This window comes from Poromitra crassiceps (genome assembly GCF_964638095.1).
Source record: "Poromitra crassiceps genome assembly, chromosome: 27".
Taxonomy (NCBI): Eukaryota; Metazoa; Chordata; class Actinopteri; order Beryciformes; family Melamphaidae; genus Poromitra; species Poromitra crassiceps.
Genome location: NC_139650.1, coordinates 4107302 through 4122682, shown reverse-complemented (window position 1 = coordinate 4122682; position 15381 = coordinate 4107302). Strand labels below are relative to the sequence as shown.

General features: G+C 43.8%; 1 protein-coding gene across 2 annotated transcripts in view; it reads left to right on the top strand.

Moving 5' to 3' along the window:
• The window catches only part of ikbke (inhibitor of nuclear factor kappa B kinase subunit epsilon), a 17638-nt gene extending 4956 nt beyond the window's left edge, over positions 1-12682 (top strand). The window contains exons 6-21 of one of the 2 annotated variants that reach the window (XM_083661732.1): positions 1069-1229; positions 1818-1928; positions 3374-3553; positions 4643-4839; positions 5455-5513; positions 5688-5779; positions 5932-6033; positions 6732-6789; positions 7603-7715; positions 7802-7878; positions 7990-8029; positions 8425-8526; positions 9281-9377; positions 9837-9928; positions 11068-11139; positions 11300-12682. In XM_083661732.1, the coding sequence (XP_083517858.1) occupies positions 1069-1229; positions 1818-1928; positions 3374-3553; positions 4643-4839; positions 5455-5513; positions 5688-5779; positions 5932-6033; positions 6732-6789; positions 7603-7715; positions 7802-7878; positions 7990-8029; positions 8425-8526; positions 9281-9377; positions 9837-9928; positions 11068-11139; positions 11300-11363 (1617 nt within the window). In that variant the 3' untranslated portion in view covers positions 11364-12682. Of the gene's footprint in view, positions 1-1068; positions 1230-1817; positions 1929-3373; positions 3554-4642; positions 4840-5454; positions 5514-5687; positions 5780-5931; positions 6034-6731; positions 6790-7602; positions 7716-7801; positions 7879-7989; positions 8030-8424; positions 8527-9280; positions 9378-9836; positions 9939-11067; positions 11140-11299 lie in introns of both variants that reach the window. The other variant, XM_083661733.1, reaches the window with a different exon arrangement.
• The last annotated feature ends 2699 nt before the right edge of the window (positions 12683-15381 follow it).

Sequence of the window (15381 nt, the reverse complement as noted above, 5' to 3'; positions counted from 1 at the left end):
TAATGAAAATAAATATGAGAGAGGGGGGGGGGTAAATCTATACATTTGAAATGCTTGAAGCGTCCATTTTCTCTACCTGGTCCAGGACTGGCTGCCAGATGGTATAAAAGTCGAGAGCACAACCCCTTGTAGCGTATCGGATTTTTTCTAGGGTTAGATGATACATAAGATCTCTGACCCAGTGATTGAAAGTTGGAGGAAACTTGTCTTTCCATTTAAGGAGTACAAGTCTTCTAGCCGGAAGTGTGTCACCCATGTTTTCTGAACAGAACGCAAGGATTGAGCGGGAGCACAGCTGCACTTTGGTTCTTCTGGGCGGATGTCGTGGTGTGTTCCGCCCATAGCCGGATGACACAGAACCAGGTTTTTCTGCCCAGACTAGTGGAGAATGAGACCAGGAACGTTGGCCGACAGCGTTCTCTGTGTGATGCAAATCTGATGTGGCATGTCATTGTCTGCCTGAATAACATTTTATTGTTTTAGACCACAATAGTGCAGTATACGTCCTATCACATCGGTATCGGCCGATATTCACCTGTTTGACTGCCATCGGCCTATCAGCAAATAAGATGACATTCACTCACGGCAGTGGCCCATGTTTACCTGTTGTGCTAAAAAGACTTGTCAGGATTTGTCATGTGGAAGAAGGTTATATTAAAGGTTTCATAAAATTGTAATGTATGATTGAATTTGTGCTCATTCAAAGAGAGTCTGATGAAGGGCTGAAAGACTTAAAAACAGTTCAGGTATTTATTTATTTTATGATGAAGATTTGTTTGTTTCCCTGACTGTCACAAAAGTGGGAATCAATAACAACAACAAAACATTAGCATCGTCTATCGGCCAAATTGGTATTTTTAAACATCGGCGCATTTCCAAGTTGCAGCAAAAAACTCTGATTTCTCTTTGTGTGTGTGTGTGTGTGTGTGTGTGTGTGTGTGTGTGTGTGTGTGTGTGTGTGTGTGTGTGTGTGTGTGTGTGTGTGTGTGTGTGTGTGTGTGTGTGTGTGTGTGTGTGTGTGTGTGTGTGTGTGTGTGTGTGTGTGTGTGTGTGTGTGTGTGTGTGTAGCATCCAGACATGTATGAGCGTGCGGTGCTACGTAAGCCGCAGCAGAAGGTCTACGGTGTGAGTGTAGACCTGTGGAGTATCGGTGTGACATTTTACCACGCTGCCGCCGGCGGCCTGCCCTTCACGCCCTACGGAGGCCCCCGCAGGAACAAGCCCACCATGTAAGTCAGTAGGAACAAGCCCACCATGTAAGTCACACCACAAATCACACATACATACTAGCATGTTTGCACATACTGTACAAGGAAGTTGACTTGGTGTACACTAGGAGTTGGTGCACAAGTTACATGAGACACAATAAATACAAATAAGTCTACAACATATACAAGATATGGACAGAGTATGAACAGCCACGTATGGCAAAGTACAAAGTTAGCAAGGCAAAGTGACGGGTACAAGTACAAAGTTAGCAAGGCAAAGTGACGGGTACAAGTACAAAGTTAGCAAAAGTACAGTTAACCTTCAGTTTCAGAATGTTGATATTGAGTTTGGTCTCAAACCACTCAATCGTGTGCTTTTCCATTTCCCCCAAAGAAAAGTATATTGAACAGTATAGACAGCTTTTATCTATAAGGGAATTGCTCCACCCAGTGGTGGAAGTCACACCTCTTCATTGTGGCAGTGCATCACATCTCCCATTCCAGAGGGATGTTTTGGTGCATGCTATCTCTTTCTATGACACATGGATCCTGAGTTCGCAGGCAGAGGCTGAACACACATGTCCATCTGACTTGTGTGTTATTTGGTAGGTACAAGATGACTACAGAGAAACCTGTGGGGGCAATAGCTGGGATGCAGAGGGAGGAGGACGGACCTATTGAGTGGAGCTACCATCTACCCTACAACTGCCAGCTGTCACAGTACGTCCCCACCTGCAGTGTGTGTGTGAGAGATGTGTTTAGTAAAAACACATGAGATGAGGGGCAGTGATGCTTGTTTCTCCCTTACTCGTCTCTCTCTCTCTCTCTCTCTCTCGCTCTCTCTCATTTTCATTCTCAAATTAATTTGACCCTCATTAAACCTGCATTGCACCAGCTCCCCTCCCTTCATACTAGGTCTGGGTGATATGGACAATTCAAATATCACAATAATTTTTGACCAAATACCTCAATATCGCAACGATATTGTAGAAATGACTATTGGTGCTTTCACAGAATATTTACACAATGTTGTTTTTATACATGTAAATAATCATCAGTAATGTGGATATAATGACAAAGTGGGTAAAGGCAGATAACAGAACAGCTAGAACAGTCTGGTAAGTTCAGAAAATAACTACCGTAAATTCCGGACTATAAGCCGCACCGGTGTATAAGCCGCACCTGCAAAGTTGACTATTTTTTTCTTATATAAGCCGCACCGGACTATAAGCCGCGGGTGTTTTAATGTTTTTTTTTTTTTTTTTTTTTGTGTTTTAATGTTTAATTACCATATGTAAGGGTTCATGCACAGAGGGGATTGTCGGGAAAGAGATGGCTGTTTGAGGAAGCTCCCATTTATTAACATTTCAACAAAACAACATAACACAACACCACCTGTGTTGTTTTTTACAGTGCACACAGTGTCATACAGTGTGGTGAAAAGAGGGCAAGAGAGGAAATTAAAACAGAAGTGGATTTATAGTTAGAAAGAGTGCTAAAAAAGAGAGTTTTTTTTTTTTTTTTTTTTTTTTTTTTTTGAAAAAATCCATAGATAAGCCGCACCGTTATATAAGCCGCAGGGGCCAAAAAAGGCCAAAAAACGGGAAAAAAGGTGCGGCTTATAGTCCGGAATTTACGGTAGTGTAATGTAATGCAGCCTGTAAAACCAGAAGAAGACCACGCTTGTGCCGTATTACGATATCCAAGATCTAAGACGATATCTACTAGTCTCATATCACGATATTGATATAATATTGATATATTGCCCAGTCCTACTTCATACATCCTCTCTCTTCTACACATATTGTATACATACAACGGGCGGCTGTGGCTCAGGAGGTAGAGCCTCCTGACTATACGTCCACCAACCAGAAGGTCGGTGGTTCGATCCCCGGCTCCTCCAGTCCGCATGTCGAAGTGTCCTTGGGCAAGACACTGAACCCCAAATTGCTCCCGATGGCTGTGCCAGCACCCTGCGTGGCAGCTGGCCGCCTTCGGTGTGTGAATGGGTGAATGTAGGCACATTGTAAAGCGCTTTGGATAAAAGTGCTATATTTAAATGCAGTCCATTTACCATTTCCATTTCCATAGTATTCATCAGATATTAATATAACAAAAAATATATCTACATGATGAATTAATATTCTGTGTCTGTATGTCTGTAGGGGTCTGAAGGTGCAGCTGGTTCCTGTGTTAGCAGGTATACTGGAGGCTGACCAGGAGCGGTGTTGGGGTTTTGAGCAGTTCTTCACAGCCACCACAGACCTGCTGCAGAGGCAGCCTGTTCACCTCTTCTCCCTGCAGGAGGCCATGGCACACTGCATCTACATCCACCACTACAACACGTGGGTCTGCACACACGTCACCACACAGACCGGCTTCCACAACAAAATGAATTTAGTGTGGGTCAGTGTTGGGCAAGTTACTTTCAACTGCATATTACTAGTTACTTTCATTTGAAAGTAATACGTTACTTTACAATATTACTGTATTTGTTCGTTACTTATTACACTACTTTTGCATGACTTTCACCAAAATAACAACAGTAGCAGAATGACATCGCTGCTCCGCAACCATCCCGAAAAATAATTTAAACCGTCTTGAAGTCAGTGTAAACCGTCCAAATTCAAAATGTTATCCTTTTCTTTTGTTTTTGTCATCTATAGTGGTTATTTGCGTAAAAACACACAATTTGAATTGGAAATGATTGTATCTTTATCTTTATTTAAATTATGTGCTTTGATTTAAAAGAAAAAATCACTCAATTTGTAAATTTGTGACTTGAAATCCTATTGGTAATAAGTTATTACTGAGTTACTGCTAAAAGTAATATATTACATGTAATATGTTACTTTTGTAATGCGTTACCCCAACACTGGTGGGGGTGCTCTAGTAGCGGCAGTGCAGGCTGTATAGTGTAGCGAGCGTGGTCCCCGAAGAACAGATGAGGTCAAGTTTCTCATTGACTCATTGAATCCACAAGTCTGAGTCTCAGCTTTCCAGTCATACTCAATTCATGCAATTCCAAGACTGTTTAGCGATGCCAGTATGTAGAAATATGCAAATAGAATAGGCGAAGATAGGGTCAAGGGACCCCTTTGAAAATCGCCATGTCAGTGCTTCCCTCGCCAAAACGTTGCCTCAATTTGGCGCATTATTTAACCTCCTTCCCGACAAGTTAGCATGACATGGATGGTACCTTCTACTTACCTCTACCTCTTCTACTTTCACATGATAACAAGGTCTTCAGCCACGGATGCAAATTTCAACTGATGTTGCCTCCAGACTATACAACTTTTAAAATACTGAAAATGCAAAGCATTTCACACAAAACAACAGGCTTGTGCAGCTTTCTAGTCATTCTGTAATACAGATACACTTGAGATCTTGAGAGATGCTCAGGATCATCTCTCTCTCTCTCTCTCTCTACCCAGGGTGTCAGTCTTCTGTGAGGAGGTGGCATCTCAGACTGGAGTAGAAGTGCAGCAACAACAGTTGCTCTACCTGGGCTATGACCTCCCTCTGGAGGGCAACATGAAGGTGGTCAACCTTCCCCGCACCTCGCCCTCCCAACCCCTCCTACTACTCAGCCATGGTCCTGAAGCAAACGCCAGCCTCCCATTCAGAGAACGTACGACACACACACCCATGCACGCACACGCACACACACACACACACACACACACACACACACACACACAGTTCTCATAAGCCCACACACACCGTTATCATAAGCGCATTTGGGGTGGCAGGGCAGCCGGCAGTTAGACATCCAGAGGACCGAAGGTTCAAGCCCCTGTTGACTGCTGAAGTGCCCTTGTGCAAGACCCTGAATCCCTACCAGGTGTGCTGCTCTGTAAAGTAAAGTATCATCTTATTTTCAATGCAAATTTGGGCTTTGTTTTTTATACCTTTTTATTTATACAGGGGGAGTGTCACTGAGAGCAATGCTCTCTTTGTCAGGAGCGCCCTGTTATCCACACACACACATTCACACCTGGAAGCTGACCAGTACAACCGCGTCAGCAGCTCCACTGGAGCGGTCGAGGTTAAGGGCCTTGCTCAAGGGCACCTCAGTGGTGGTAATGAAGGAGGGGACAAGCGCCGCTGCTTTTCACTTTCCCCACCCAGATTTATCTCGCCCGCGACGTCCCGAGGATTGAACCGACAACCTTCCGCTCACAAGCTCGCTTCTCTAACCTTTAGCCCACCACTGCCCTGTGCTTCCTTCTCTCTCCTCCTGCAGCGGAGACCTCGGTCATCCCCTCCAGGTTTGACGTCATGGCAGATTACAGCTTCTCCAAGGTACTAACTGCTCTCAGCTCTCTTCTGTCACATCCATGGTACTACTGCTCTCAGCTCTCTTCTGTCACATCCATGCCAACAGCCAGCAGCCCTTATTTTAATACCTTTCCCTTTATCATCCAACCCATTCTTTTATCTCTGTTTTAATCAATGGTTTTCTTCCTCCTCCGGCAGGCAACAGTAGGAGTGGTCCACCAGTATCTGAGGATAGTGCGCTTGCTGCACACACACAGAGAGCTGCTACTGCAAGGATACTATGGCCACATGTGAGACGCCACATACACTCTCAGACGAGGAGCTTTTGTGTCCCTGCATTGAGTATTTTGCCTCCCTACCTGGCTAATTAGCCACACTAATTACCCACGACAAATGCCATCATTTCTCCCTACCTCTTTCCTCCCCCTTTGCTGTTCCTCAGGATGAAGGTGCGTAAGCAGTGCGGAGAAGCCATGCTCACTATCACCATGATCACCATCAGACTGCAGTCCTGCCTCACCTCACAACATAGACTGTACTCACTGTGAGTTTATCCATCCATACACACCTCACAACATAGACTGCACTCACTGTGAGTTTATCCATACACACCTCACAACATAGACTGCACTCACTGTGAGTTTATCCATCCATACACACCTCACAACATAGACTGCACTCACTGTGAGTTTATCTATACACACATCACAACATAGACTGCACTCATTGAGTTTATCCATTCACACCTCACAACATAGACTGCACTCATTGTGAGTTTATCCATACACACCTCACAACATAGACTGTACTCACTGTGAGTTTATCCATACACACCTCACAACATAGACTGCACTCACTGTGAGTATATCCATCCATACACACCTCACAACATAGACCGCACTCACTGTGAGTTTATCCATCCATACACACCTCACAACATAGACTGCACTCACTGTGAGTTTATCCATACACACCTCACAACATAGACTGCACTCACTGTGAGTTTATCCATCCATACACACCTCACAACATAGACTGCACTCACTGTGAGTTTATCCATCCATACACACCTCACAACATAGACTGCACTCACTGTGAGTTTATCCATCCATACACACCTCACAACATAGACTGCATTCACTGTGAGTTTATCCATTCACACCTCTGTAGTTGAATGAATTCATGGGGTCCTATATCATTTGTGCCTTTTCCTCCTGCATCTGTCCTATCTATCTGTTTCAGAGGTCATTGTGCTCCAGAAACCCCAGGCTCACCTGATAACAGCAACAGGCTGCGGCTGGTGAGACCCATCGCCAAATAACATCACACACACCAGCCTGACTGAGGGGAAGTGTTAGCGGGTGCCACTGTGGAAGAACCAGAACAAGTGCAATGGCAAATCTTTGCTAGTTTCTAGCAATCACAATTTTAAGTTTTTCTTTTAATTACCACTACTGGGTCAGTACATCAAAGGACCTTTTTTTTTTATTACCTTTGGGTCAGTACATCAAAGGACCTTTTTTTTTTAATTACCTTTGGGTCAGTACATCAAAGGACCTTTTTTTTTTAATTACCTTTGGGTCAGTACATCAAAGGACCTTTTTTTTTAATGACCTTTGGGTCAGTACATCAAAGGGCGTGTTTGAGCGACCCAGTGGTAATTAAAAGGAAAGAAAATGGAGGTTTTGAGTGCTAGAAACTAGCAAAGATTTGCACTTTGGACTTGGGCGTAGGATATGGCCCAGAGTTTATAATAGTACTGCCCATGTGTTGACACAGAAATATTTGCTATTTAATTCAGTAATTACCTTCAATAATTTATTAGCATAGCTATGTTTAATACTATAGTTTTATAGTGATAATCGTGGGACGTTAGGCAGCTCAGGTGCCTCTTGTTCAGTATTTCTACTTTATTGGACAATCAACAGTGACAGCAAAGACACGCCAGAGAGGAAGTAATGACATCCAACATAGCTAGACTCCAACATGACACTGTTAATAGTGTAAATGTTACACTAGTCAACAGATCAGTCATGGGTTCAGTGGACTATGTGCTTTGTTGATTGGCTAGGTGTTATGTAGGTGTTATGTATCAGAGTTTTTGTCCCTGCAGCTCCGAGAGCACCTGCCAGTGTACACTACCGGCATCCAAGAGTTTCAGAAGCGACTGGACCAGCTGCTCATAGAACAGGCCAAGCTGTCCGAGAGTCTGGCCGACGACAAGAGGTACACTAGAGTTGGAGAAAGGGCAACTTCAGGGTGTGCCCGTGATGTGCATGTAGTATTTGAACTCTGACCCCTGCTTCCCACAGCCGCCAGAAGGTGCAGGTGCTGCTGGAGAAGATAATAGCAATTCACCAGCATTACCGCAAGGACAGACTTATTGGCAGTATGTATAATGTTTGTAAGCCTGCTTGTCTCTGTATGTGTCTTGTGTTCTGTTTTGTTTGTTTGCTTATCTTTACAACACTCTCCTCACTCATACTCATTTCCCCCACAGAGCTGGCATACAATGATGAGCAAATCCACAAGTTTGAGAAGTGAGTATGTGTCTTTAGTTGTGACTGTGTGCCTGCAACGCACCTGCTGTCTAGGGCTGTGAATCTTCACTGGCCTCACGAGTCGATTCGATTACGATTCATCTGTCAACGATTCGATTCTATTCCACGATGCATCTCGATACAGCTCAAATAATTTTCTGTATTATTACTGCACATGCCTACTTTTTCATCAATTAATACAAGCAGTCAGATAAATATCAAGTCCCTTTTTTTTTTACTTAGAAAGTGCTTTAAAATCTGAATGTCAATAGAAATGTAAACATAAACGATTCGATTCGATTTACTGCTGTCCTACTCACCCGGCCTGAAGAGGATGTTATTCTGAGCTCTGCTGTGATCTGCTGCTCTGCTTGTCACTCTCCTCCCCTCCCCAGGATCCACCTGTCATCCCATATTAAGCGAGTGAAGTCTCTGTTCAGAGAGGACTGTGTGCAGAGATACAAAGAGCTTCTGGCCTCAACGAGGACATGGAGCAGGTCAGAGGAGCACCCAACTCTCCTTTCCAACACCGTTGATAGAAAGCTGGCTTCAAGTATTAGGAGGGGGAAAAATGTGCAAAATTGTATTGTTGGGATTTCCCAATCAATTTAAAAAAATCAACAACAACAAAAACACTGTCATTGTTTTTCTCAGAGATAATGTGATTGACTATGTTAATAGTATCAGACAGGGAAACGAGCCACAATCAGGCTGATGTTTCCAGTGACACAGCACATAGGGCAGCTTATCCTTAGAATGACTAATGACATTATGATGATTGTATGTTTGGTTTGATGATGTACAGGCCAGGGCTCAGTAATAATGTGCTACACAAGTTAGATGTACAGGCCAGGGCTCAGTAATAATGTGCTACACAAGTTAGATGTACAGGCCAGGGCTCAGTAATAATGTGCTACACAAGTTAGATGTACAGGCCAGGGCTCAGTAATAATGTGCTACACAAGTTAGCAGTCTGCCTTATGATTCCCCACTTGTTATTTGTCTGGCAGAATTGTTTACTCTTATTTTTGTCCAGCTGCAGATTGGGTAATCCAGACATATGTGGACATAATACATTCCAAAATTAAATTCAACAAACCATAATGTTCTCCTATGTATCTTTTATTTGGAGCTAAAGATGCAATTAACAAGTTAAGGATCAATCTAAAGATGAATATTAAATATGTTTTTGGCATTGGCACATCATAGCTATACCAGCTTTGATTTAGTATGTCCCTACTGTGATTCCAGTTTTCTAGTGGAGATGCAGACCCGACTGGAGGACTTCAGCTCTTTCTCCACAGGCCTGCTGGCAGACCTGGAGATGTGTGAGCAGCACCAGAACAAGGTCAACATTTCACTTTTTTATGTTGTGTGAATTTTCTGTATTTTTCACCCTGGACCCTATTTTGATATTTGTAGCTGCGGCCAGCTATGCGGACTACTATACGTCTCGACGAATTGTGTCTGAATTCGGCCTTAGTCGATGTGCGTGCACAGGCTGCTGAGGCGGGAGGGGCATGCGCGCAAAGCGGCTGCGATCTTGGTCAATACTGCACTGCAGCAATTTCAAAATGTTCTGCTCACATTAGTTACTTATACGTAAAAAAAAAAAAAAAAATGAAAATAGGGTCCATGTTGAAAAATACCAAAATTATCCTTTAATCTGGGCAAAAGTTTGGATCTTCTTCTTTTGGAGCTCCTTCTCTCACACCTTCACTACATTTGGGAGTGCATGTTTTCACCGGTCGTCTTAGTGAGGTCACTCACCAACATCCCAGTGACCTAACATCTCCCTCCTCCTCAGGCTCTGGACAGTGTCCTGCTTACTCTGCAGTCCAAGAGAACAGGACAGGACCCTGAAAACATTCCCAGGGACAAGGACCAGATGGTCTCCAGGTGTGTGTGGGTGCGTGACATGTGCAGTTGATCGCCAGCCGATCTACTAGTCGATGGCGGGGTGCTCACAGGTCGACCACAAAATAATTTTCTGCGGAGTGTAACTAGTGTCAGTGTCTCGCATTCAACCAGTCAGTCTGCGCATGTTTATTTTGTTCAAATGCTCACAGAAACCACCTGACGTCCTTGGCGGCGATATTCTTGCTTTTTTAACGACGCGTTCGCGTGTGCATGACGACTGCCTCGTGTATCATGTGTCGTTTTGGAGCATACGCGTAGCGATTTGGATAGGACGTGCATGGCAGACGCTCCAAACAGACACAGGTTAGGCAGGAGAACGCATAGCAAACAGCAAGTATATCTCCAGCCAGCCCTTCAGCGAATGGCTCCGTGTAATTGGGTGGCAGGGGCACGGTGGCGCAGTGATAGCGCTGTCGCCTCACAGCAAGAAGGTCTTGGGTTTGATTCCCGCCTGGGACGCTGTGGGCGCTGAGGGTGTGTCCCTGTCCCCAGTGCCTACTGCCCAGGTGGGCTCGTAAAAAGGGCCTTTCTGTGCGGAGTTTGCATGTTCTCCCCGTGCTGGCCTGGGAGCAGATAGGAACCCTCCCGCTAAAAAAGATGCAAAGAAATATATAATAATAATAATTGCGCGGCACAGCTGGTCAAGATTATTTATTTAGATACTAGGCGTCTGCCATGTCCCATGATGATCAGTTCAATGAACCGAACTTCCCTGAAACATCCAACCTCGCTGCTCTGCAAACCCCAAGACTGAGCGAGATGTTGACTGTTTGAACTCATAAAAGCAAACGGACAATTTAAATATACCTTAACAAATACTGTTTCTTGCTTATAATTGAAATTGAAATTATAAGCAACATGCCGCATTTAATTTATTGTTATGTCTACCCACACTTAATAGTTATGAAGTATGGAATATGAGTTTATGAGTTTTTGTGTGTGTACAAAGTGTAATTATCAGGTTTACCATTACAGTGTGGGGGGGTGGGGGGGACTGGTAGATCTTGTGATGTTGAAAAATGTTAAAGTATATTCTCTGAAGTGTAAACACGTTGGGCACCCCTGGTGTCCGAGATGGAAAGAGACAGCTGACCACATGATGTCTCTCTCTGGTCCAGGATGCACCATCTGAAGGAGGAGATGGAGATGCTGGTCAGGGAGCTGCAGTGTAACAACAGCATCATAGAGAGGTCAGTTGAATAGCCAACTTCCTCTAGATGACAGCATTATAGAGAGGTCAGTTGAATAGCCAACTTCCTCTAGATGAATCTTCTGTGTCACGTGTGTCACACCCGCGTATGGATGAGTATGATATTGACTGACTGTAATGTTTGTATTTATGCTGCACAGTTTGGGAGCAGTGAACTCTGCAGCGGCTTTGGAGCCCAGTCTGGCCAGACCTTCTACACTGTGACTGAAGTACATCATCTTAGCATCTGATCACACTTATCACTCAGACACACACACACTCTCTCTCTCTCTCGCTCTGTCACACACACACACACACACACTTGCTCACAGAATATGTACCAGTGGTTCTCAAACGTTTTCACGTCAAGGACCCCTAACTGACACAAATTAGACCACGGACACGGACTCCCCATTTGATCAGATTTTGTCCCAGCCTGGATCTGATAACATTTCTCTTGTAGATGTTTTATTACACAAAAAGTGTATGAACCCCATCACCCAAAATAGTCATACAGTTTGTCATTGTGTTACTTATGGATGGAATTATAGTTACAGACTTAGTTAATCCCCTGTTTACTGGGGACCCCCTCAACTTAAGGACCCTTGGGGGTTCCCTGGACCCCACTTTGAGAACCCCTGGTATACAAACACAGTGCTGCTGACCTGACCTATTCAAGAGGAGCCTACCCTTCCATTGGAACTGCGAGTGGAGCAAAGCGCTGACACACTCGATAGTGTCATGTACAGATCAGATATCCAGCATGGGGAAGGAGGAAACGCCACAGAGTGGAAGTTGAGTGAGAGAACTGTGTGTGTGTGTGTGTGTGTGTGGGGGGGGGGGGTTCAATACAGTTCAATACAAAGCTCATTAATGCCTTTAGTGTTATTGTATTTCTGATAGGCTGCCATAGTGATGGACTGTTATGGCAACGCAACATGATTCTCAAGTCAGGATTCTGCTGCGGCCGCGCTTCTTTCTTCTACCATGGAAGCAGCGCTGCACAATCTGAAGATCCTTTCATGATCAATCCACAAGATTAATATTGACTCTCTTGCTGAATAGGGGTGTGTGTGTGTGTTGTGTGTGTGTGTGTGTGTGTGTGTGTGTGTGTGTGTGTACGTTGAGGGAAGGGGTTGATCAAGGACCCCTAAACTGACACAAATTAGACCGCAGGACCCCCATTTGATAAGATCTTGTCCCAGGGTCCCCCATCAGATAAGATTTGAGCTTTGAGATGTTTTATTACAGAAAGTGTATGAAACCCACCATGACCAAAATAGTCATACAGTCTGTCATTGTGTTACTTATGAGTGGGATTATAGTGAAAATAAATGATTTCCCTTTTTGCTGGGGACCTTCTCTCAAGGACCACCTGGTGGTCCCCGATCCCACTTTGAAAACCACTGATCTAATCTGCTTGTCTGTGTGTGTGTGTGTGTGTGTGATCATTCAAATGACTTCACATGCCTTCCCGAAGCACTTTAATTACATCATTGTGACTTATTTAAATGGATGGATGATTAAATCATTGCTTGTCAGCGTCTCCCAGGACACACAATGAGTCTGTACCTTTGAAGTAGCGTTTGTCTCTGCATGTTTCTGTCGTTGTTTGACTGCAGTGATGAGGTGACTTCTGCCACAGACACGGTCCTGATTGATTTTATACTCACCATACTTTCTGTTTCTGTCTGACGTGCTCTGTATTTTGTCACAGTGGGAAGGTTTCGTCAGGGGAAACCCACCACATGTCTCCACTTGAAAGCGGAAGCGCATACGGCCGCTGTAGTCTGATGACAGTACAGCAAATTGGCACCACGGTGAGATGACATTTAAAGTGATTCACAGGCTTGATGTGGGGACACCCCGCTGGATTTCTAGAGGACATTCAGAGGAGGTCACAAGGTCTATTTATGAGAACAGAAGGGCGGAACCTCTACTACACAGCTGTATTGATATGTTGTTGATCTTTCATGCCCTTTCCTTGGGATATAGACCAGTGGTTCTCAACGTGAGGTCCGGGAACCACCAGGGTTCCTTGAGGGGGGTCCCCAGGGGGGGCTCCAAGCAGTTTCAGGGGAGGCTCAGTGAATGGAAGTGACAAAATATTACATTACAGTTTTCCCAACTTTCCCAGAGTCAGAAACAAACAAATGCCTTCAGACATTCAGACAGACCCTTTTTTATGTATTTGGTGTTTTCTGAAGTATGTGAAACAGCAACATCAGGCTATCATGGCTCAATTGTTGAGTGTCTATATGGGATCAAATAACATAATCATGATCCCATAGGGATCCAGGAATTGAGAGCGAGGATGGCTCCTATTTCCAAGCTTTGTCTGGGGGGAGGCCCACAGTCTCACACTTTGAAAACCCCTGCAATAGAGTATCGCAGGGATGACGTATTTTTGTAGGCTTACCCAGAAGAAGAAGTGGTTTTCATAGGGGGGGGAAGGCAATGGGATTTTTGTACGGGAATTTTGGTGCAATGCATGAAATAAGGACTGTGGTTAACAAAAGTTAAGCAAGATAATATTCACAAAATGAGGACCGCTTTGCTGACTTTTGAAGAGTACATGCGTAAAGAAACATGATTTTCAGAAAATGTTTAAAAAGTTTTTAAAAATTGTCCTCATTTGTGAAGATGATCTTGCTGAACACAAACTTTACTTTTTCATATTTTTTGTTAACCACAGACATTTCATGCGTTTAACCACAAATTCCCATTCAAAAATCCCATTCCCTTCTATACGTATGAGCCGGAAGTGCATCCATGTTTTCCAGACTCCTATACCTGTGGTACTCTATTAGAGATAGTCATGGAATTCCAGAGACATTTTCAGATTTGGGTCTGAGACACAAAATGTCATGTCCGACCGTGGACCAAATCAGGGGTCCTTGATGTGGAAAAAAGTTGATAATCACTGCTCTAGACTTATTGCAATACTTAATCAAATAATATAGGCTGAAAGTAGAAAGGATGATTTGATGCCGAACTTCACAAATGAGTGGCCTTGTTTTGGGGGTGTCAAAACAGTTGAGGATGACGACGACACCCTCGTCATATTCACTCTGTAGCCTACACTCTGATGACTTGGAACATCTCATGTGTGGGTATAAACTAAACAGAGTTCTCACACAGAAAGCAGGAAACAAGTCATCTGTTGTGACTGAAGTAAATAGAGAAGGAGAAATTGAAAGCTGAGCTCGGGCCGTGTCGTGTGGGTGTCTGCAGAGGGGGTTTCTCTTCTTTGCTAAGGGAACAAGCGCCGTTGGTCTTGTGGTTTAATTTGCACATCTCATATGATCAGCGAAATGGAACATTTGATAACTTTCCTGTTTTTAGACCCACACAAACAAAACAAGTATGTTCATGTGTTTTCATCATTTAGAGACTGTGCCACTGTTTTGATTATATTATAGGCTGCTTGTGTTTAATGCAGGATGACACATTACCACAATAATCAGCATATAAAGGACATACCGGTAACTTCCTACAGGAGTCATATTCCACTTTTGCATTCACACCAGATCATATCTTATACCTGTTTTACAAGGGTTTATATACCATTGAGATATTGGGTTGCCATTTGTCCTGCTTGAACCGTGCCAAGTCTGCCAGCCTATAATAGGCCTATGTGGAAAAATAACCCCCCCCCCCCCCCCCCCAAACCAGTCTTGAGTGGATCAGCTGTATCACTTATCATTTTCTGTAAAGGTTATCTATTGTACCACAGTCAAGATTCTGAGGCGACTGCGTTATAATAAACTCACATCCAGCCCCCCCAAAAATATTGATAATATTGTTGCTATATCCTAAAACGTTGTTTTGTTTTGTGATCGGATTATGAATTAAAATAGGCAACATTTTCTGATTCTTATTCTGTGTGGCATACCTACCGTATAAACTACCTCTCAATCTCAACATGAACTCTCCACAGGTTCTTGATCTTTTGTGATTGTGGTTTCTGGTTTTTGCCACTCATTTTCTGTAGTCTACTTTTAGTTCAAGCGGTTTGAGTAGCTATTATTACTGGGACTAAAATTACTGCAGCAGGAGTGGTGTGTCCCCGTGTAGCACTAGTAGCCTTAAACGTAGGCTATGTGTGCTATTAATACAATGACCCAATAGTGTCATTTAGTGATGCAGCGGTTATGAATTATCAATCAATCTAGGAGGGATTATGTTGTCAAATCAAATCTGTGAACCAGCAGGGATTAGTGCGCGCTCCTGCCGCTTTAAG